Source organism: Peromyscus leucopus, chromosome 23, assembly GCF_004664715.2.
Source record: "Peromyscus leucopus breed LL Stock chromosome 23, UCI_PerLeu_2.1, whole genome shotgun sequence".
NCBI lineage: Eukaryota > Metazoa > Chordata > Mammalia > Rodentia > Cricetidae > Peromyscus > Peromyscus leucopus.
In genome coordinates this window covers 11,994,813-12,016,565 of record NC_051082.1, presented here as the reverse complement: position 1 = coordinate 12,016,565, position 21,753 = coordinate 11,994,813, and the positions used below count along the sequence as shown (strand labels likewise).

At 50.7% G+C, this 21,753-nt stretch overlaps 1 protein-coding gene across 2 annotated transcripts; it reads left to right on the top strand.

Moving 5' to 3' along the window:
- On the top strand, positions 1-21,399 carry Oas2 (2'-5'-oligoadenylate synthetase 2). Of its 2 annotated transcripts, XM_028878768.2 has the most exons (11): positions 541-1,487; positions 2,113-2,362; positions 4,836-5,014; positions 7,189-7,427; positions 8,736-8,880; positions 12,287-12,460; positions 12,555-12,837; positions 16,308-16,495; positions 17,242-17,480; positions 18,789-18,957; positions 20,745-21,399. In XM_028878768.2, exons 1-11 carry the CDS (start codon positions 1,242-1,244, stop codon positions 20,799-20,801), a joined length of 2,169 nt encoding a protein of 722 aa, XP_028734601.1. In that variant the 5' UTR covers positions 541-1,241; the 3' UTR covers positions 20,802-21,399. The 2 variants fall into 2 exon arrangements, with proteins under 2 accessions (XP_037054560.1, XP_028734601.1); XM_037198665.1 differs by lacking the exons at positions 17,242-17,480; positions 18,789-18,957; positions 20,745-21,399 and adding an exon at positions 17,128-17,235 and having other exon boundaries at positions 1-1,487.
- The last annotated feature ends 354 nt before the right edge of the window (positions 21,400-21,753 follow it).

Sequence of the window (21,753 nt, the reverse complement as noted above, 5' to 3'; positions counted from 1 at the left end):
CAGGGCAGAGCTAGGGCTGGGTGAGGTGGTGTACAAACGCAACTCTAGCAGTCAGGAGACGGAGGCAGGGTCCCTGGGAGCTGCTGGTGTTCCCTGCAGTCATTTTCTGTCCTTGGCCTCACTTAGAGTCCTTCTGCTTTCAGGGTTTCTGTGCGGGAGCCGATATTTTGTCATGATGGTCCAGGCACTCAGTTGGACTCTGAGGGGACTTGCAAGTACAAAGTCACTGTACACACACACACACACACACACACACACACACACACACACACACACACACACTCCAGCGAGCTTCCCAGGAAACCATCTGTGACATAGGCTAGCTAAATGCCATGTCCCATCCTACCTTGAAGGAAGATCTATAAATAATAGTTTATGAGAGGCTGAGGCAGGGGGATTGCCAGTTTGGGCTAGATAGCAAGGCTCTGTCTCAAAACTAACACAAAACAATTGAATTGGCAAAATTTCCTTGTTTTTAATTTAATTTTTAAGTATTTACTTAGTGTGTGTGCATGCGTGCGTGCGTGCGTGCGTGCGTGTGTGTGTGTGTGTGTGTGTGTGTGTGTGTGTGTGTGTGTGTGTGTGTAAGCTACTCTGACCCTTCAGGGCCCTGTGTTCACCCAAAGCCTACATCTTACCAGGGCACCTGCCTTGCTGTGTGTCTTTGAGCAAGTCAGTTCCCCTCTCTGGGCTCTTTCTCTACTGCTCAGCCTGGCACTGGAAACAGGAGGAAAGGGCCATTCTCAATGCACGGCCTCCTCCACCCTCTATAAAAACCCAATTAGCTTAGCGTTTAGTGAGCACTCAACCAAAGGTTTTGTTATTTTTGAGACAGGCTCCTCTGATCTACAGATGGAGGAGATAGAGACACCAAGAAGTCAGTCCTGCACTGGAGGGGACACACACACACACACACACACACACACACACACACACACACACACACGGAGGTGTTCCCCCACCCCCACCCCCAGGCTCTGGAGGCTTTAGGTTTAACTCGGGGTGTCCCGGGAGTGGCTGGCCAGCAGGAAGCTCCCCTGCCAGCTGCTGGGCAGTGACTCTCTCTTGCACTTGGGTTTCGATTTCCGATTTGCTAGGCGAGGCTGTGATGGGGGGCAGGGCAGCAGCTTTGGACTCGACTTCCTCTATCCAGGACCAGCTCCCCCGGCAGGGCAGAATCCCCAGAACTTGAGCTACACAGCCTTTGCCATTTACAGCCTTCCCAAGGCCAGCCAGCAACTATGGGAAACTGGCTGGCTGGGGGGTCATCTGCAGGGCCATCTGGGGGGTCATCTGCAGGGCCATCTGGGGGGTCATCCTCTGCAGAGCCGTCTGACTTAACCTCGGTGCCAGCGGACAAGCTGGAAGAGTTTATCCAAGCAAACCTCAAACCCAACGAAGAATGCCTGAAGCTGATAGACCAGGACGTGGATGCCATCTCCGACTTCCTGCTGAGCAGAGAGAGCCCTGTGGTGAGGGTAGCTAAGGTGAGGAGACCCAGGTTTGGGGCCAGGGCTGTTCCTCCCCGCCCCCCCCCCCATGTTCCCACCATGGTGATGCTGAGCAGGGCTCCACACCAAGCCCTGGGGACTGCACTTCCCAAGGCTTTTCTCCCTCTGCGGACAGACCGTGCAGGGGCCCAAGCTGCAGCCTGGTGTCAGCTTCTGCCTGGCAGGCTGCTTCATCTCTCTGTGCCACAGTGTCTGGGTCTGCAGAATGAGGTCCGCCTGGACCCCACTTCAGAGTGTTGTGATACACTGTCGCACACAGTGTTCTCAGCCTCGGTGCTCAGTAAATGAGAGGGAATGGTTACGTGCCTAAGCGTGCTTTGTTGGGTGGCCGTTTTTTTTTTTTTGACTCCACGTTTTGGGAGAGTTTTGTTCATGCAACCGTTTTCGTTCTTGTATAGTACTCCGCTGTGTGCCTCTCATTGCAGTTTTGAGTTGCCTCCAGATTGGAGCTAGTGTACAAAACACGAGCTTGGACACAAATGGGCGCCGGCAACCTGATTTTAAAATGGTGGTGACATTCGGGGATTTCACTTGAGGAATATCACTGCCTGGAGCGACAGGAAAGTGCAGACCTCACTACCTGCCACTTCATCCCCTGCAGGGTGGCTCCTATGGCCGGGAAACAGTCCTAAGAGGCTGCTCTGATGGTACCCTTGTGCTCTTCGTGGATCAGTTTCATACGTTTCAGGAACAGAAGGAAAACCAAAGTGAACTCCTCAACTTGATTGAACAACGGCTAAAAACCCACGAGAAATACAAGCCAGCAAACTCTAGGGGCATCCTTGTCATTCGACTGTCCACACAAGGGCAGAGGATACTCTTGCAGTTGCTTCCAGCCTTTGATCCCCTGTGTGAGTGCTATGGGGGGTGGGGGGTGGGGTGGGGTGGGGGAGTCCAAACTTTCTAGGAGTACTGGGGAGCTGCTTGAGTCCTTCAGGATGAGGCCGTGCCAGACAGTTTCCAAAATGAGGCTTGTAAACCCGTCTTAGTCACCGTTCCGTTGCTGTAAAGGGACACCGTAACCAAGGCAACTCTTACGAAAGGAAGCACTGAATTGGGGGCTGGCTTACAGTCTTAGAGGGTGAGTCCCTTATCATCATGGTGGGAAGCAGACAGGCATGGCACTGGAGCAGTAGCTGAGGGCTTTACATCCTGATCTGCAGGCAGCAGGCAGAGTCACTGGGCTTGGCATGGGCTTTTGAAACCTCAAAGCCCACCTCCAACAGCACACCTCTTCCAACAAGGACACACCTCCTAATCCTTCCCAAACAATTCATGGGGGGGGGGGGGACACGACTAAGCATGCAAACATACGAGCCTCTGGGGCTCGTTACCACAGTCTCCAAGAGAGAAGAGCCTCCTACCCTGGGCACACTCTATCTAGAACTTCATTCACATCTCATCTACTTTGGATAAGATGTTTTAGACTCTTGGATCTAAAGTGGAGATTTTTATAGGTCAGTGGGTGCATGGGTGGATGGATAAGCAGCAGGAAAAGAAAGCGAACAGGTGGATGAAAGTGGGTGGCTGAGTGCTCACTGGATGTATGGATGGGTACATGGGTGGATGGGGGATAAATGGATGGATGGATGGATGGATGGATGGATGGATGGATGGATGGATGGGTGGACAGATGGAAAAATGGGTGGATGTGTGGATATATGTATAGATGGATAGAGATGAGGATGTATAGACAGATGGAGAAATGGATGGATGTAGGGTGGATGGGAAAACAGGACAGGAACGGAGAGTGGCCATGCTGTGAATGGTGGACCCAACTAGTCAAACAGCTGAGGACCTCTGAGCTGGAAGCTAGGGTGCCTACATTGTCCACAATTCTGAGGAACTTCTGGGTTACTGGGACCTTGAATAGCTACCACCTGACCATTTTCTGATGAGATGGAGATGTACACACCCACATGACAGCAGGTTCCGGGAAGGTGGCCTGGATCAGAGAACAATGCAAGGTGCTGCCCATGGGTCCTTCTCATCTGTTAGGGTTTGAAGATGCAATGTCTTTGAACACTTGGTCCCCAGCTGGTGGCACTGATTTGGGAGGGTGTGGAGCCCATGGAAGAGGGAGCCTTGCTACAGCAAGTGGGTAGGTTGGGAAGTGAGCCCAGAGGGCAGTAAACCCACCCTGCCTCCAGCCCCACTTCCAGTCTCTGTTTATTTCCTGGTCCAAGAAGGAAGCATGCAGCCATGTCTTCCCCACCACGATGGCTATACCCTCAAACAGAGGGCCGAATGAAAGCCTTCCTGCCTGGGTTGCTTCTGTCCATCCCAGCGACCAGAAAAGTAACTGACACATGACCCCATGGGTCCCTTTTTCACCCCACCAGCTCTCAGGTCAGAGCAACAACCTTCCAGGTTTGTTTGGTTGTAGTGGTGCGCCTGCCTCAAAAGAGTGGTCGGTGGTGAGGGAGAGATGTTGTGACTAGTCCACCCTCTGCTGCCTTGACCAGTTAAGGAAGGTGCCCAGCCAAGGGTCTTCACATGTAGTGCCCAGATCCTACCACCAGGTGGCAGTAGAGCTGAATCTTCCAAATTAGGACTTTTTTTTTTTTTAATTACAAGGAAGCAATAAATGTTGCTTTCTGAGAAAATAAGACCCTATAGGGGGATTCATAAATCACTGCCTTTACTATATAAAATCCCAACTAACCTGGTCTACCTGTCTCTACCAGGTCAGGTAGGCTGCCTGCTGTTGCTGTGGTTTCTTTGCCCAGGACCTTTAACCCAAAACTGGCTCCAGCTTATTTAACTTCAGGGTGTTTTCCTCTTGGATAACTGAGGTAGCTGCGCCCCATAAGAGGCTTATAAGACTTTCACGATGTGACATCATTGCATAAAGGACTTCAACTGTGCCTGGTCTACAGGTCAGCCCTGAATAAATGGCAAGGGCGCGTGCCCAAGGCTGGGTACCTAAATATGAATGGCAGAGCTCAGCAGGCCAAGAATGGAAAATAGTTGGTTCAGTGCACCTCCACGCTTCCCTGCTCCTGCCACCTCGAGGCGTCTCTGAGTCTCTGTAAGAAGGACAGTTGGGCAGACACTTGCCTTCGGTCTTCATCTGGGGCATCTATTTCTCATGTGTCATCATGCTGTGTGGCTCTGCTGATCCTGTCTTGGGTCCACCCCGTCCTGCCTTCACGTCAGGCTTCCTGTTAACCTTTACTCTACCTACCAGGGAGAGTCACCCCACTGTTAGCTTTCTGGAAGAGCCAGCTGCCTTCCTGCAGATCAGGCAATAGACAGTCTCCCCGACTCCAGCTGACTTACACCACCATCACGGCCGAGCTTCTCGCGGCTCTCTCCCATCAGGCTTCGGTCAGAATCCCAGCTCCCAGGTCTATCGGGATCTCAAAAGATCCATGGATCGAGTACGAGCAGTGCCCGGTGAGTTCGCAGTCTGCTTTACCACGCTACAGCAGCAGTTCTTCAAGAAATATCCCAGGAGAGTGAAGGATCTGATCCTGTTGGTCAAGCACTGGTATCACCAGGTAATTTACGCCGTTGCCTTGTTTTAAAGAGGGTCTCAGGCTGGCCTGGAACTCACTACATAAACCAGGCTGGTCTCAAATTCACAGGCTGCCTCTGGCTCCCAAGCGCTGGGACCACAGCCACGTGGCACTCCACTCCACTGTATGACCTTTTGAGATCATTCCCAGTAAGCAAACTCCAACAATATTAACAACATACTTCAATCTAATTTGATCTCCTCTTCAGCCACAAACCAAAATAGAGCATTTTCTCAACTCAGGGGCATGGTGGTTGCACCACTGTGGCCCCAGCACTCAAGAAGTGGAGGCAAGAGGATCTAGAGTTCAAGCATGACCCTTAAAAAATATCCTGAGGCTGATGAGATGGCTCGGTGGTTAAGAGCACATATTGCTTTTCCAGAGGACCCGAAGTTCGATTCCCAGCACTCACATCAGGCATCCCACAATCAGCTTTAACTCTAACTCCAGGGGGATCTAACACCTCTACCTACACCCACACACACATAATTAAAAATATTAAGGAGTTGGAGAGATGGCTTCATGGTTAAGAGCACTGTCTACTATTCTAGAGGACCTGGATTCGATTCCCAGCACCCACATGGCAGCTCACAACCATCCGTCACTTCAGTCCTAGGGGATCCAGTGCACTCCTTTGGCCACCGTAGACACCAGGCATGCACATGGTACAGACAAACGTGCAAACACAACACCCATATATATAAGCAATAAAACTTTATGAATACATTAATTTTTTAATTCCAATAACCATCACCACTAATGAATCTTATTTAAAAGAATGTGACATGGATACACACGTGTGTGTGCATGAGTGCTCATGCACATGTATACAAGAGTGTGTGTGTGCATGTGTATGTGAATGTGATGTAGTGCATGTGTGGCTGTGGCAGTCAGAGGACAACGTACAGGAGTGAGTTTTCTCCTTCCACCATGTGGGTCCGGGGGATCGAACTCAGTTCAACAGGTTTTGTGGCAGGCACCTCTCCTCACTGAGCCCTCTTGTCAGCCCTCCCTTTAATTTCGAACACTGTCAATGGGCCATATAGCACACAGGTGGTATCTCCCTCATTTCACTCCACGTTCGAGAAATCCAGCCACATCATTACATAGCAATAGTTCTTCATTCCCTTGTACTATTCCGTTGTAGTAACATACCCATTTTCCTCTCTGCTGCTGGTGGGTCCTTGCTTGGGTCATTCCCAGGTTGTAGCCTCTGTGAATTGGGTAACTGTGGGTGTCCTCTGACATGTCTTTTGTGAACTTAAGCACTCATTTTTCTTGGGTAAATATGCAGTAGAATTGCTGGGGTCTCAGACACAGCCCCAGACAGCATGTATATACATGTCTATATTTGCATAAGTGGACTCTATGTGAAATATAGTGGAGAGTGTTTATTTAGCTTTAATGAAGAGTGCCAAGTGGATTTTTCAAAACCAGTGTCCCGGGGCTGGAGAAAAGGCTCAGTGAGGGAAGTACATGCTGTGCAAGCATGGAAGATTCCCCACAGCCCATGTAAAGCCAGGAGTGGCAGCCTGTGGCTGTAACTCCATGTTCAGGAGGCAGACACAGGCCGATCCCCTGGCCTGCTGGCCAGACGCTGCAGCCAATCAGTGAGCCCCAGGTTCAGCGAGGGGGCCCTGTTCCAAAAAAATAAGGTATAGAGTGACTGAGGGAGATATGTGACCTTGACCTCTGGCTTACTCACACACACACATTCACGAACACAGCTCACACTCACATACATGTATACACTTACACATTCACACACTGACACACACACCTTCACACTCACAAACACACGCTCACACTGATACAACCACACACACTTCGGCACTCACTCACACACATGCACATTCACACTGACACACCCACATGCCCCCACACTCACATACACAATCACATGTGCTCACACTCACCCATCTACACACACTCGTGCACATGCACACACACACACATAGCACATATACGCATATACACACACAGCCACGCTCGCACACCGTGTCACACAGTCACGTACTCGCACACACTCACACCCCTGAGAGCAGTGTGAGTGTTCCAGGTGTTCCTTCCACACCGTCATCAGTATCTGATGGTACCGACACCTTGACTTGCCGGCACAGGCTCCGGCTTCCTGACGGCCTTGTCTTCTCTCACAGTGCGAGGAGAAGTGGATGACTTCCCTGTCTCTGCGGTTGTTGTATGCACTGGAGCTGCTCACTGTGTATGCCTGGGAACAGAGCCGCCAAGGGGAAAACTTCGACGTAGCAGAAGGTGCAAGGACCGTGCTGGGACTCATCGGGCAGTCGTCACAGCTGTGCGTCTACTGGATAGACAACTACAATTTTGAGGATGAGACGGTCCGCAACACCCTTCTATGCCAGCTCAGGTCCCAAAGGTACCCAGCTTTCTCCAGCTGTACGCCAGAGCCCCCACTGAAAGCGAGTTCTGAGCCCTTGCTGTTTGCAGACAGCTGGGGTTGGGGGGAGGACCCGAGTGTCTATCTGCAAAGGAGATTCAGTCAGTGCGTTCCGTGCTCCAAACCATGGTCAGGCTTTGTCCCCCAAAGCCTGGAGGAAGGGGCTGGGGGAAGGGGAAGGAATTCACAGCGAACAACAGTGAGATCTAATTTCTCAGAAGAGGAGGATGAGGAGTTAGTGTGACTGGGTACCACAGAGCCCTCATCTGCTTCCCCCTTCTGTGAGTGTGCGCATACACATGCATGTGCACAGATGCAATGTGCAAGCCAGAATGAGACATCAGGTGTCTCATTCTCTGCTTTGTTTTTTGAAGATTTATTTTATGTGTATAGATGTTTTCCCACGTGTATGTCTGTGAACCACATGCATGCAATGCCTAGGAAGGCCAGGAGAGGGTGTCAGACCTGGGACTATAAAGATGGCTGTGAGCCACTACGTGGGCGTTGGGACTTGAACTCAGGTCCTCTGCAAGAGCAGCCAGTGATCTTAACCTCTGAGGGGTCTCTCCAGCCCTTCTGCCTCATTTTTAGTCTCTCACTAATGTTCACCAGTAGGCTAGACTGGCCGGCCAGTGAGCCCCAGGACCCAGCCTCTGTCTCCTCAGGACTGGGATTACAGACACATCAGCATCTGGTTTTTCTATGAGTCTTGGGGGTGCCCAACTCAGGGCCTGTTTGTGAGGCAGGCACTGACCCATTCCCCAGCCTGACTTCTTTTTTATTAAAATGTGTGAGTCTGTGTGAGTGCGGACGAGCACACGCATCTGTGTGGGTGTGCATCTCTTTGCACATAGAGGCCAGAAGAGGAGATAGGTGTCTCCCATCTATTCCTCTGAGGCAGGGACTCTCTTCTCCAATCTGGGCTCCAGCTTTCTCAACTAGGCTGGAAGCTAGCAAGGCCCAGACATCCTGCCACCTCTACCCATTTCAGAGCTGGGGTTGAAGTCCTGTTCAGGACACCCATGTTGTTACATGGGTCCCGAACTCTGGTCCTTAAGACTAAGCAACTCTTAGTCACCAAGCTATCTTCCCATGTCCTGCTTTTTTGGGGGAGGGCAGGGAGACAGGGTCTTACTGTACGGCCCTGGCTGGCCTGGAACTCACTATGTAGACCAGGCTGGACTTGAACTCAGAGTTCCTCCTGCTTCTGCCTCCCAATATTGGCATTAAAGATGTATGTTACTAAGCCCAGCCCTGATTTCTTTTAAATTCTGATAAAATTCCTAGACCGGTCATCTTGGATCCAACTGATCCAACCAATAACGTGGGCAAAGACGATGGGTCCTGGCAGATGCTGACAGAGGCGGCTCAGGCCTGGCTGTACTCTCCCAGCCTGAATAATGTGTCACCTGCACCGCATTGGAATGTTCTGGTAAGAGGGTTTCCACGATGGAGGGAGTGTCCTCCTGACCCTGATCTCAGAGAGTGTGTCTTGGCTGCCTATGCCCAACTACTGTAACATGGTCACTCACTCAGTGTGGCTTAAAGCAACAGAAATTTATTTCCCCGCTGTTCTGGATGCTGGAGGTTCAAAGACAAGGGATGGGGGAGGGGTGGGCTCTCCCAGGGACAGCACTGATACCTGACTTGGTTTGTGACATCATCACCCTCCATTGTCACATGTCTACCCTGCCTTTGTGCTTTTTCCTTGATGTGGGTCTGTCTGGGGACCCCACTCCTCTAAGAACAATAGTCATATTGAGTTGGGGTCCACCCTAGTGACCCCCCTCCTAACTCAATGGCTTCTCAAACAGCCCCACTTCCTATTAGGCTGTGGTCATGGGTACTACAGGTCCAAACCCCAATATATTTTAGGGGGACACAACTCAACCAACTCCTAAGGGCCACAAAGATGACTATGAGGTAGGAAAGGGGGAAATAGAGAAAGCAGGTTCCTGGAGAAAAGAGATAAATTCATTTCTGCAAGTGTGAAATCAGGAGGAGGGGAGGAGGTAGGGGTGGGGGGACAGAGACAAGGAGCCGAGCCTCCTAGAAGTATACAGAACTCATGTCTGTGACACTCAAGCAGACCCTGAAGTCCAACCCATGGGGGCAGGACCAGCAGTGACGCAGACGCAATCTACCTCTCGGCCAAGGGCATCAAGCACATCCCCAAGTGAGACCAGCTGAGTCTGTTCAAAGGCCGCCTTGTTGGCCTTTGAAGTGGGACAAATGTGTCAGTCGAACCCCACGTCCACAGATGAGGGGCAAGCTTATATCCAAAGTGTGGGAGGCAGAGGCCACATCCCATCTGCAGAGGTATCAGATGCTAAGATCTAAGTAACTGGGGTGGGCAGAAGGATGCAGAGTCTGTGAATGGGGTCACTCCCCAGGTAGATGCCAAGGACTCGGCAACTGCTCCCAAGTCCCCAACGCCAAGCTCCATTTTCACCTCAGCCTGGTCTTTTACTTCCTTGTGTCCACCTCCCTGGCTTCCTAAGGTCAGGCAGGGATGGTCTCTTCCCACCAACTCCTAGTTTTCAAATATCTAACGCTGCAAAAAGGGATGGATAACCCCTGTGCGAGCTTCATAGATAGGAAATCGGGCACTTGCCATCATTGGCTGGGTGACATCAGCACACACACACACTCAGCCTCATCACTATGATGGTGGCTGCACGTCACCAGAGTCACTTGAGAGGCCTTCACCTCCACAACCACCAGTGTAGCTAGAGTTTGCCCACAGTCAGGACAAATCTTTGTTACCCGCCAGTCCCACAGCCCCTCAGAACCAACCAAGTAAACACAGACACTTATATTGCTTACAAACTGTATGGCCATGGCAGGCTTCTTGCTAACTGTTCTTATAGCTTAAATTAATCCATTTCTACAAATCTATACCCTGCCATGCAGCTCATGGCTTACCGGCATCTTCACATGCTGCTTGTCATGGCGGCGGCTGGAGTGAGTCCTTCTGCCTTCCTGTTCTTTCTTTTCTCCTCTGTTAGTCCCGCCTATACTTCCTGCCTAGCCACTGACCAATCAGTGTTTTATTTATTGACAATCAGAGCAACAGATTTGACATACAGACCATCCCCCAGCACACCAGGCTATGGTCAAAGGTAAATTTAAGTTCATAGTGCTGTCAAAATGTAAGACACACACATACACACATACCATCTTCATGTTCTGACAGACATCCCAAGCAACCCATAGATTCCCCCTTTCCAACACACAGGTACATGATTATGTTCAGCTCTCATATCTCTCCTGCCCCACCTTTTAAAAATATTTTTCATCTTACGTATATGAGTATTTACCCGAACGTATGTTATGTCATATGTGTGCAATACCCACAGAGGCCAGAAGAGGGTGTCAGGTCTCCTAGGATTGGAATCACAGCCCGGTGTGAGCCATCACCTGGGTGCTGGGAATCAAACCTAGACCCTCTGACAGAACAGACAGTGCACTTAACCCGATGAGCCGTCTCTCTAGACATCTTTTTTTTGGGGGGGGCGGGGAGACAAGACAGGATTTCTCTGTGTAGTTTTGGTGCCTGTCCTGGATCTCACTTTGTAGACCAGGCTGGCCTCGAACTCACAGAGATCTGCCTGGCTTTGCCTCCTATGTGCTGGGATTAATGGTGTGCACCACCGCCACCTGGCTCTAGTCATCTTTTGATCCCTGTGCTGCTGTCTCACTAGCCTGTCCTTCCGGACACGACATTATCCCACTTTCAACAGCTACTTCCGTCCAGGCCCAGGAACCGAGACACAAGCAGGAATGAACATTTCAGGCTTATGCACATACATACACACACTCACGTGTAAACATGCGCACTCACCTATGAACACTCGTCTCTGCACCCAGAGCCTCACGCTCTCACAGGTGCCTGCACAATGCTGACACTTGTGAGAGCACATGAGCACTCACAGCTGCATACACTCACATCTGCATGCACACTCATGTGCATACACCATGAACATGCACACACACGAACAGAACACTCACACTCTCAAATATATTCATATATACCCTCGCGCGCCCTTGTGTGCACTCCCATGCGTACACTTGCATACAAAACACACACATGCACATGACGCATGTACACTCATGTGCACATGCCCACCCTGTATGCCATCTGAGTGGAAGGATTGAGGATGCTGCTTCTCACATCTGGATGCCAGGCCACAACATCGAGGGGCACCGAGATCAGCTGGACTGCAGAGTTAAGCTCCGCCTCTTGTCCCCAGGCGGCTGGGCCGCTCTCTGCCGATGCTCTCCAGGAAACGTGTACCCTAAATTTAGAATCTTATTGTTACAGCAGTGGGCGATCCGAACGCAGACTCATGGAGCTGGAACTTGAGGGCTCGTTCCCTTTTCAAGCTTCTTGAGGCTGCCCATGTGTCCTGGCTCCTTCATCCATCTTCAGAGCCATTGCCCCAACACCCTCCAGCCCCCTCCACTCTGCTCCTGAGCTCACATCTCCTTGTTCAACTTTGACCCTCGCACCTGCCTCTTGGAAGGTCCTTAAGGATCTTCTCATGCTGGCCCAGGGCACCTCCCATGTCTGCATACCACAAACCCCTCAGAAAGATCTAGATCTCTCTCAAGTAGCCCATGAGGAACCAGGAAAGTTTCTGCTCAGTGAGGGGAGTGTGTTGGGAGGTAGGTATTGCCTGACATCTCAAGAACATTCTTAGGGTATATCTGTGCAAGACAGGAAGGTCTCTGACAGGAAGGTCTCTGCCCATGGTTGGGAGCAGGTTGGCAGAAGGACAGAGGTGAGTTTTGTGGTGGCTTCTGGGCAGAGCCCATCAAAGTTCTCTCCTCTCCAGCCCACATCACTCTTCATCACCCCAAGCCACTTACTGAACAAGTTCATCAAATACTTCCTCCAGCCCGATAAAGATTTCTTGGACCAGATCAAAAGAGCTGTTGACACCATCTGTAAATTCCTTAAAGAAAATTGCTTCCAGGGCCAAAGCACCAAAGTTCTGAAGACCGTCAAGGTGAGTGCTGGCCCTTCGATGGTTCCAGCTCTTGGGAGCCAGGGAGACAAGGGTGAGGGGAAACATCTTCCCTCACCTTCTCTTTCTTCCCTAGGGAGGATCCACTGCCAAAGGCACAGCTCTGAAGTCTGGATCGGATGCCGACATCGTTGTGTTCCTCAGCTCACTGAAGAGCTATGACTCCCAACAAAACGAGCGCTCGATGTTAGTCCGGGAGATCCACAGGCAATTAGAAGATTTCCAGAAGACGCAGGAGCTGGAAGTGAAGTTTGAGATTTCAAAGTGGGAGTTCCCCAGGGTGCTAAGCTTTACCTTGAAATCCAAGAGTCTCAACGAAAGTGTCGACTTTGATGTCCTGCCTGCCTATGATGCACTAGGTAAGAGGCCCCAGACCCTAGGTGAGGAAAAATGGCGGGGGGTGGGGGTGGGTAATGGGCTGTAATTGTCTCCCAGTTCTAGCCCAGGCCCCCAGACACCTACATGCAATTCCATTCTCATGTAAACACCCCAGGCAGTCTCCAGGAGCTGTTGGCTCTGTTCTCCATGGTGTGTCAAGGATGGCACATATAGTTATATACATATCACAGATAACATCCCTTCATTTCCTCTGTGGAGGAGGAAATTAAAGAACAGAATTGGGGGGGCGCTTTGTGAGATAAGAGACAGGAAATTAGGTGTGGAAAACTCCTCCTCAGCAATCCCATTTATAGGTGAGAGATACAGAAATACAGATGATTGAAAAGCCTCGAAGTAGGCTGAGGAGATGGCTCCATGATAAGATTATTTGCCATTCAGTCATGGGGACCTGAGTTTTATCCTCAGCACCTGGGTAAAAGGCCAGGCTCTATTGCAGGCATACCTGTCACCCCAGTGCTGCCTGGAGAGGGGTTGGGGTAGAAAGAGTGATGGTCTAGCTGAATCAGATAGGTTCAGTGGGAGACCCTGTCTTGATGGGATAAGGTGAAGGATGAGGTTCAGTGGGGGACCCTGTCATGATGGGATAAGGTGAAGGACGAGGTTCAGTGGGGGACCCTGTCTTGATGGGATAAGGTGAAGGACGAGGTTCAGTGGGGGACCCTGTTTTGATGGGATAAGGTGAAGGACGAGGTTCAGTGGGGGACCCTGTTTTGATGGGATAAGGTGAGGACGAGGTTCAGTGGGAGACCCTGTCTTGATGGGATAAGGTGAAGGACGAGGTTCAGTGAGAGACCCTGTCTTGACGGGATAAGGTGAAGGACGAGGTTCAGTGAGAGACCCTGTCTTGACGGGATAAGGTGAAGGATGGGGTTCAGTGGGGGACCCTGTTTTGATGGGATAAGGTGAGGACAAGGTTCAGTGGGAGACCCTGTCTTGACGGGATAAGGTGAGGACGAGGTTCAGTGGGGGACCCTGTTTTGATGGGATAAGGTGAAGGATGAGGTTCAGTGAGAGACCCTGTCATGACAGAATAAGGTGAAGAATGATACAGCAAGACACCCAGCTTCCTCCTCTGGCTTCTCCTGGGTGGACACATCCAGGCACATGTGCCCACATTCACACAGCAACTCAGAGAAAGCAAGGGTTTGTGTGGCTTACACTTCTAGATCTCAGTCCATCAGGGAGGGCCATCATGGAGGGAAGTCAGGGCAGAAACTCAAGGTAGGAACTTAAAGCAGAAACCATGGGGGAATGCTGCTTGCTGCCTCGCTCATAAGCTTATGCTTAGCCAACTTTCTTATTCAGGACCACATGTCAAGGAAATGGTGCCACTCACAATGGGCTGGCCCTCCTGCATCAATAACAACTTCCCAGATTGACTCTAGGCTGTTTCATGCTCTCTCTCTCTCTCTCTCTCTCTCTCTCTCTCTCTCTCTCACACACACACACACACACACACACACACACACACACATACACACACACTCACTTATGCACATACAGAGGCCAAGTTACTACATGTGTGTGTGTGTGTCCTATATTAGAATTATGAAGATTCTAGTATCTTCCACCTGAGTAGTTCTTGGGGACCAGGTGTAATCAGGGATAAAACATTTGCATCTACAAGTCTCTTCATTCCATTTACCACCATAAGGTAATTATTTGGGACTGGGGCTGGGGCTCAGTCAGTGACAGAGTACTTGCCTAGCATGCTCAAGACCCTGGGTTTGGCACACACACACACACACACACACACACACTGCAAACAAAACCAGCTTGCTGTAGGATGGTCTGTATGTCAAATTGCTCTGATTGGTCAATAAATAAAACACTGATTGGCCAGTGGCTAGGCAGGAAGTATAGGCGGGACTAACAGAGAGGAGAAAATAAAGAACAGGAAGGCAGAAGGAGTCACTGCCAGCCGCCGCCATGACAAGCAGCATGTGAAGATGCTGGTAAGCCATGAGCCACATGGCAAGGTATAGATTTATAGAAATGGATTAATTTAAGCTATAAGAACAGTTAGCAAGAAGCCTGCCTCTGCCATACAGTTTGTAAGCAATAAAAGTCTCTGTGTTTACTTGGTTGGGTCTGAGCGGCTGTGGGACTGGCGGGTGATGGAGATTTGTCCTGACTGTGGGCAAGGCAGGAAAACTCTAGTTACACCAGCTGCCAGCTGCTTTGATTTCTCTCAGAAAAAGAGACAGGAGTATATAGAATGGGGTTCAGGCCACTTTTGTTTGTCTGTTTGCTTTTGAAAGGGCAGCTGCTCTAGTTTGTCTTTTGTTGATGTGATAAAACACTGACCAAGCTGAGTGGTGGTGGCACACACCTTTAATTCCAGCACTCGGGAGGCAGAGGCAGGTGGAAATCTGTGAGTTCGAGGCCAGCCTGGTCTACAGAGTGAGTTCCAGGACAGCCAGGGCTACACAGAGAAACCCTGTCTCGAAAAACCAAAAGGAGGGGGGTTGGACTAAAGATACCTCAGTGACAGCAGTGTGCAAGCCTGAGCTCAGAACTGACAGGGAAGTCTTTCTCTCCAACAGTGAGAAACATCTAGACCTGTGTTCTGAATCCACCGAGAGTTTGAAATGTGGCTAGAGCCACCAAAGAGCTGAATTTTCATCTCATTTCCTTTCGTACTTACATGGTTCACACATGTAAGTGTGAGTGACTGTGGGGGCCAGAAGAGGGGACCAGGTCCCCTGGAGCTGGAATTACAGGGTGTGAGCCACCAGACTCTAGTGCTGGGGACCAAACTTGGGTCCCCTGAAAGAGCAGAAAGCCTCCCTAAGCCAATGAACCCATTCTATGTTTTTTGACAAATGTAGTTTCATTCTGCGGGGAGTTCCCTTTGAGCCATGGATACATATTTGAATTACTGATGGGTATCCAAGATGCAGACAGTAGTGACCTCGTGGTCTGGCAGGCACAGGTGATTTTTACAGTAACACACACACACCTTTAAACTCAGCACTCAGGAGGCAGAGGCAGGCCGATCTCTGTGAGCTCGAGGCCAGCCTGGTCTACAGAGTGAGATCTACAACAGCCAGGGCTACAGAGAAACCCTGTCTCAAAAAACCAAATAAATGAGTAAATAATAAAGGTTTTTTTTAAAAAAAAAAAAAAAAACCACAGTTTTGAGGTCTGTGGATATAGATTCATTGGTAGAGAGTTTGTCTACCATGCCCAAGACCTGGGTTCAGCCCCCTGCACTGCATAAACTAGACATGGTGGTACACATCTGTAATCTCAGCACTTGGGAGGTGGAGGCAGGGGGATCATAAATTCAAGATCGTCTTTGGCTACATAATAAGTTCAATGCCAACTTAAGCTACATGAAATCCTGTCTCAAAAACAATTTTTTTGTTTTTACTCTGTTGCTTATCATACACATTAGGATCTAATGGACGTTTTGCTCCCGTGTTAGGTCAACTGCGTTCTGGCTTCCCCCCCAGGCCCGAAGCCTACAAGGAGCTCATTGAGCTGTATAGATCATCGAACTTCAGAGGAGGAGAGTTTTCGCCCTGTTTTACAGAGCTACAGCGCAACTTCATTGAACCCCGGCCCACCAAACTGAAGAGTCTGATTCGCCTGATCAAGCACTGGTACAAACAGGTCAGCCAGTCCCTGCTCTGGTCAATGTGGTTGTTGTTTTTACCAGCAAGCTAGGACACGGGCTTTGCCACATGTCCTGAACACCCAAATCCTCCCGTGCTAGGTGCCGGGACTCTTTAGGGAAGCTGTGGCTCATTAAGCCACGGGTCTTCTGATTGCATTCCGACTGATATTTGGGTCAGGCCTAGAGAGCCTCCTAACTTGAGAGCTAAGGGCTTGTTCTCCTGCTGGCCAAAGAATTCAGTGGCAGGCAAGTTCTCCCGAGAAGCGTGCATGGAAGTTAAGGTGGTGTGCCACAGGTTGCCAGTCCAGCTGTGTGGATACCATATTGTCTCTTAGAAGGCAAGATGGAAGCTGTGGCTGAGACTGAAGTCATCACGGGGAGCGGATGCCTCGTGGCCTGAGAAGCTATGGTTTGGTTTTCAGGAAGTCATGTGACTCCCTCAACCACCCCCCCCCCCCCGATCTTCCTCTGAGATGGCAATCCATGGTACTGGGCCCATAACTATCATACAGAGGGTCCCATCAGCCAGTGGTTACGTTGTGGTCCAAACACAAGACGCTGTGTGTGACACTCTGCCTGCTGCTGAGTCTAGCAAGCCTACCCAGGACTCAGGAGCTCCCTCTTACAGGTTCTACTTCATACCCCTGTCGCCCTGCTGTGCCACCCAAGCAGTCCATGAGACACACTGGGTCCCTCTGCCTCACCAAGGAAGGGTACCTGACATCTCCACTCTCCCCATCAGTGCGAAAGGAAAAAGAGGTCAAAAGCATCCCTGCCCCCAAAGTATGCCCTGGAGCTTCTCACCGTGTACGCCTGGGAGCAAGGCAGTGGCATGGTCAAGTTCGACATTGCCGAAGGCTTCCGGACCGTCCTGGACCTGGTCATCAATTACCAGCAGCTCTGCATCTTCTGGACAGTCAACTACAACTTTGAAAACGAGCCGATGAGGTCATTCCTGCTGACCCAGATCTGGAAGAAGAGGTGCCTGTGTCCCGGCCTCCCGCCCTGTTCTGAATTAACCCAATTCCCTTCTGTGCTATTTCTTCCGTGACCCGGATTCTTCTCCCCAGGGTCTTGTTCATTCCCAGTGTGAGGCTGAGGGAGAAGCTGCCGGATGAGGGACACACGCCAGGGAGAAAAACCTAACTTCGGGAGTGGGAGGGGCTGGCCAACCAGGAGGGATGCAGACGCAGGGGGCAGGCAGGGGCTGCCCACACAGCTTTCCTTCTCCTGTCGAGTGGAAATGTGTGTGCTAGCCCGCCCGAGAGGGGTCTGAGTTGGCAGGATATCCCTGAGAAACAGCATGGCCATTCCCAGGCCCGTGTGTGCACACCACAGCAAGTCAGAGGTCAACTTTCAGGAGACACTTCTCTCCTCCCACTACATGGGCCCAAGAGGATCCAACTCAGGTCATCAGACTTGGCAGCAAGTCCTTCTACCCTTTATCCAGCCCCCTACTATTAACGTCTCGTCAGATCTGGTTTTCTCTTTCAGAACTAGAAGAACTTGCCACAGTTCCAGCCCTTTTGAGGCTGAAAGCTGAGAGATATTTTATTTTACTCTATGTTTAGGTTTTTTGAGACAGGGTCCCTCTACATAGCCTGTAGTACTTACTATGTAGACCAGGTTAGTCTCGAACTCACAGAGATCCACCTGCCTCTGCCTCCCAAATATCTGGATTAAAGGCGTGCGCCACCACCGCCCAGCCAGGAGGATCTTAAAGCTATCTTAGAGGATAGCCTTGTCTACGTAACAAGACCTTGAATTAGAGGATAGCCTTATCTACGTTGCAAGATCTTGTCTAAAAAAAAATTATTTAAATAAGGGGGGGGTCCTCAGAGTGTACCCTCAATACTCAATACCATGAACAGGAAAAAAAGACGGTGAGCGGGGGAAGGGAAAGAAAATGAAAGAGCAAAAGGAAGAACAGGAGCATTAAAACCAGGTACTGTGGGCAGGCACACCCCCAGCCCCCAGCCCCCTCCCCCATGCTGACCTACTTAGCAACACTGTTCTGTGTGACGACACCTTGTAGTTGGGTGAGGAGGCTCTTGAAAGAGGTCACCACTACCGTTTACTGTGTGCGGTAAATAACAGCTTTCAGAAGGGTTTTGGTCTTCAGATACAATAATTCCAGGAAGTTGCTTGGACTCTTAAGTAGATTCAAATGGCTCGACCTAGGCTGCCAGGATACATTGTGTCATTGGTGGAAACAGGGAAAGGCCCCAAGGCTGAGGCCGGAGGTCTTGAAAGCTAGCAGCCCTTTCTCAGCTTCTAACTCTCCTTTAGGCCTGTGATTCTGGATCCAGCTGATCCCACGGGTGACGTGGGAGGAGGTGACCGCTGGTGTTGGCATCTTCTAGCCGAAGAAGCCAAGGGGTGGCTGTCCTCACTGTGTTTCGAACTGCCAAAGAGTGACTCGGACCTGGAGCAAAGAATACAGCCGTGGAAAGTGCCAGTAAGACTGCCCTGAAGAAAGGGGGTGGCCCCGTCCCAAATCCAATCAAAGGTCTTGCTGCAGTAATTTGGAATTACTGAGCCCGTCCCCCCCAAAAGAACGGAGAACTGGACTCCAGGAGTCCACTCATCTCCCTTGCCCCAGGTACCTAAAGACCCAGACACAGGCGACAGAGTGAGAACTGGGCTCTCCGGGAGGGATCTTATGGCAGCGCCAAAGCTAGCCTATCCTGCCTTTTAACTAGGGAATGCTTTGCTCCCTATTGGTGCCTTGGTGTCAGCACCACACATGTCCCCAATCAAAATACCTGTAGACACTGTCAACTGTCCCCTGGAAGTAGGGGCACCACTCTTTCTGACTCTTACCTTTCGGGACTATCCTCTTTAGTCGATTTTAGCACAAGTGGCCCCGCGTCCAGTGGGGTGCCTGCACATTGCAGCTTCCTCAAGCAGGAAGATGGGGGAAAGAACAGATACCTGAGAGTTGGGATCCTGAGGCAGGGTGGAGTGGGGGGACATAGGGAAATGGTTCAGCAGAGTTCAGTCCCCCCAGAACCCACATAAATGCAGCATGGGTGTGGCAGCCCGCCTGTGATTCCAACCTTGGAAGGCTGAGTCAATGGAATCCCCAGAGCAAGCCGGCTAGCAAAGCTAACCATATCAGCTAGCTCTGGGTTTGATTGACAGAGCCTGCCTCAATAAATAAGGTGGAATCGTTGACAGAGGATGAGTCCTCACAGCATCCCGGGACCTTATACATGTGCACACACAGACACACATGCACAGGAATGACATATGCATGTACACACATGCAGGCATGCATGCAAATTCATACAACACACATCCACACATGCAAATATGCAGACACACATGCATGTGATACAGAAAAACTAAAATAGAAAAGAGGGCATGTAGTAAGATTAGATTAAGTGCCAGGCGGTGGTGGCGCACGCCTTTAATCGAGCACTCGGGAGGCAGAGGCAGGCGGATCTCTGTGAGTTCAAGGCCAGCCTGGGCTACCAAGTGAGTTCCAGGAAAGCTACACAAGAAACCCTGTCTCAAAAAACCAAAAATATATATATAAATAAATAAATAAATAAATAAATAAATAAATAAATAAAAATAAAAAAAAAGATTAGATTAAGAGCTTCATTGATGCATTCACACATTTTTAAAGACCTACCATTGTCACAGAGTTACTACTTGAAACTTGGAAAGTGGCAAGGGATAAAGTTGTGTCTTCTAAGGGTTAGAGCTCCCTCCTCCACCCCAGATAAACCAGGCAGAGCCCTCCCGCTCGCCCTCCCACAGACAGCACGCTTCTTCCTCCTGTCCCTCCTTGGCACTGCTGACATCTGGGGACAAGCCGAGAGGGCTGGGCTGTGCATCGTGAGCTGCTGAACAGTGTCCCCAGACTCTTCTAGAGGTGTCCCAGTTGGAACCTGAGACACTGTGTTGTGTTTTTCTGGCGAGAGAAAATTGGTCCCAGGTGAGACCTGTACCTCAGGGACACGTCCCTGCCTTCACCTGCCAGCCGGCATGAGCAAGACGGATACTATCTGTCAGTTTGTTGTTGTGTTTTAGCAACTCTGGTCAGTTTCCAAATACGTTGCCAGATTCTTTTCTGGACACAGGTTCTCACTGTGTAGCCCTGACTGACCTGGAACGCGATACGTAGACCAGGCTAGCCTCAAACTCACAGAGATCCGCCTGCCTCTGCTGGGATTAAAGGTGTTCGCCATCACGCCCTTCTTTAAGCCCCCACCCCACCTCTCTTTCTCTCCTCAGGTAGTGCAGACCCCAGGAAGCTGCGGAGCTCAGATGTACCACCCCGCTCTGGGTTGAGTGCAGTCAATTTGGAATCCAGCTCTGGGATGAAAATGCCAAATGAAGAAGCCTCCAGAGTTGTCTGGCAATTGATTTAAGGACTCAGTCCATGTTACAAAAGGGAGCTGAGTCCAGTCCTCCCTGCCTGACCCCTATTTCTCTTTCTCTTTCTCTCTCCTTCACTCTCAGACAACTCTGCTTGAAATCAAGACTTTGGATCTGATCCCCCACCCACCCCTGGGGTTAGCATTCAGGCATTACACTGGACTGCCCTTGGGACCTGGTAGAATACGCCATCAACTACAACCTCTCCCCGCACGCATGCACTTTCTAGCAATTCAGGCATCATGCTGGCCTGCTCAGGGTCCTCAGCTCCAGCCATTCAGAGCACCGCCTGTGTGCATGTGTTAGCATTCAGGCAGGTAAACTGGCCAGTTCAGGGTCCTACAGCCGTAGTCCCTGTGTGCTACACACCCTCCACCCTCCACCCCACCCCCACCCCCGTTTTAAAAGCAAGCTCCACCCAGCACACTTCTTACCTTTAACTCTGCTTCTCCCAGAGGCGGGTCTCTGTGCCCCCTTCTCTCCCTTCCCCTACAATAAACCCTCAAGGTGAGTTCCGTTGTATGGTATTCCCTTTTCGCCTCCGCTAAACTACAACATTTGGTGCCTCGAGACTCGGCAGGCTCTCCTAGTGGTTCCTCCTGCCCACTGACAGACTGAGGCACCACTGGGACCCCTGGAACCAGTCTACCTGTATCAGGCTCACATTTCAACTACCGATCGATCAATCGATCATGATTGGTGAGTTCCCTTCTCCCGGTCGGCTTAAACCCTTCCCTGGACCCATAGGAGTGAGCGTTGACCATCCGGGACCTCTCTGGCGTTCTTGGAGGCAGGCACCCCCAGTCATAGCCTTCAAGGCTACAGTTGGCCCCCTTTGCCCACAATCACCCCTGGCCATGAGTGA

What these genes read in the sequence shown, in the direction of transcription:
- Oas2 (XM_028878768.2), top strand. Translation starts at nt 1,242, where the DNA reads ATGGGAAACTGGCTGGCTGGGGGGTCATCTGCAGGGCCATCTGGGGGG. An exon ending in TCCAGCCTTTGATCCCCTGT is followed by an intron (nt 2,363 to 4,835) that starts GTGAGTGCTATG and finishes CTCTCCCATCAG; the next exon opens with GCTTCGGTCAGAATCCCAGC. An exon ending in CACCGCATTGGAATGTTCTG is followed by an intron (nt 8,881 to 12,286) that starts GTAAGAGGGTTT and finishes TCTCCTCTCCAG; the next exon opens with CCCACATCACTCTTCATCAC.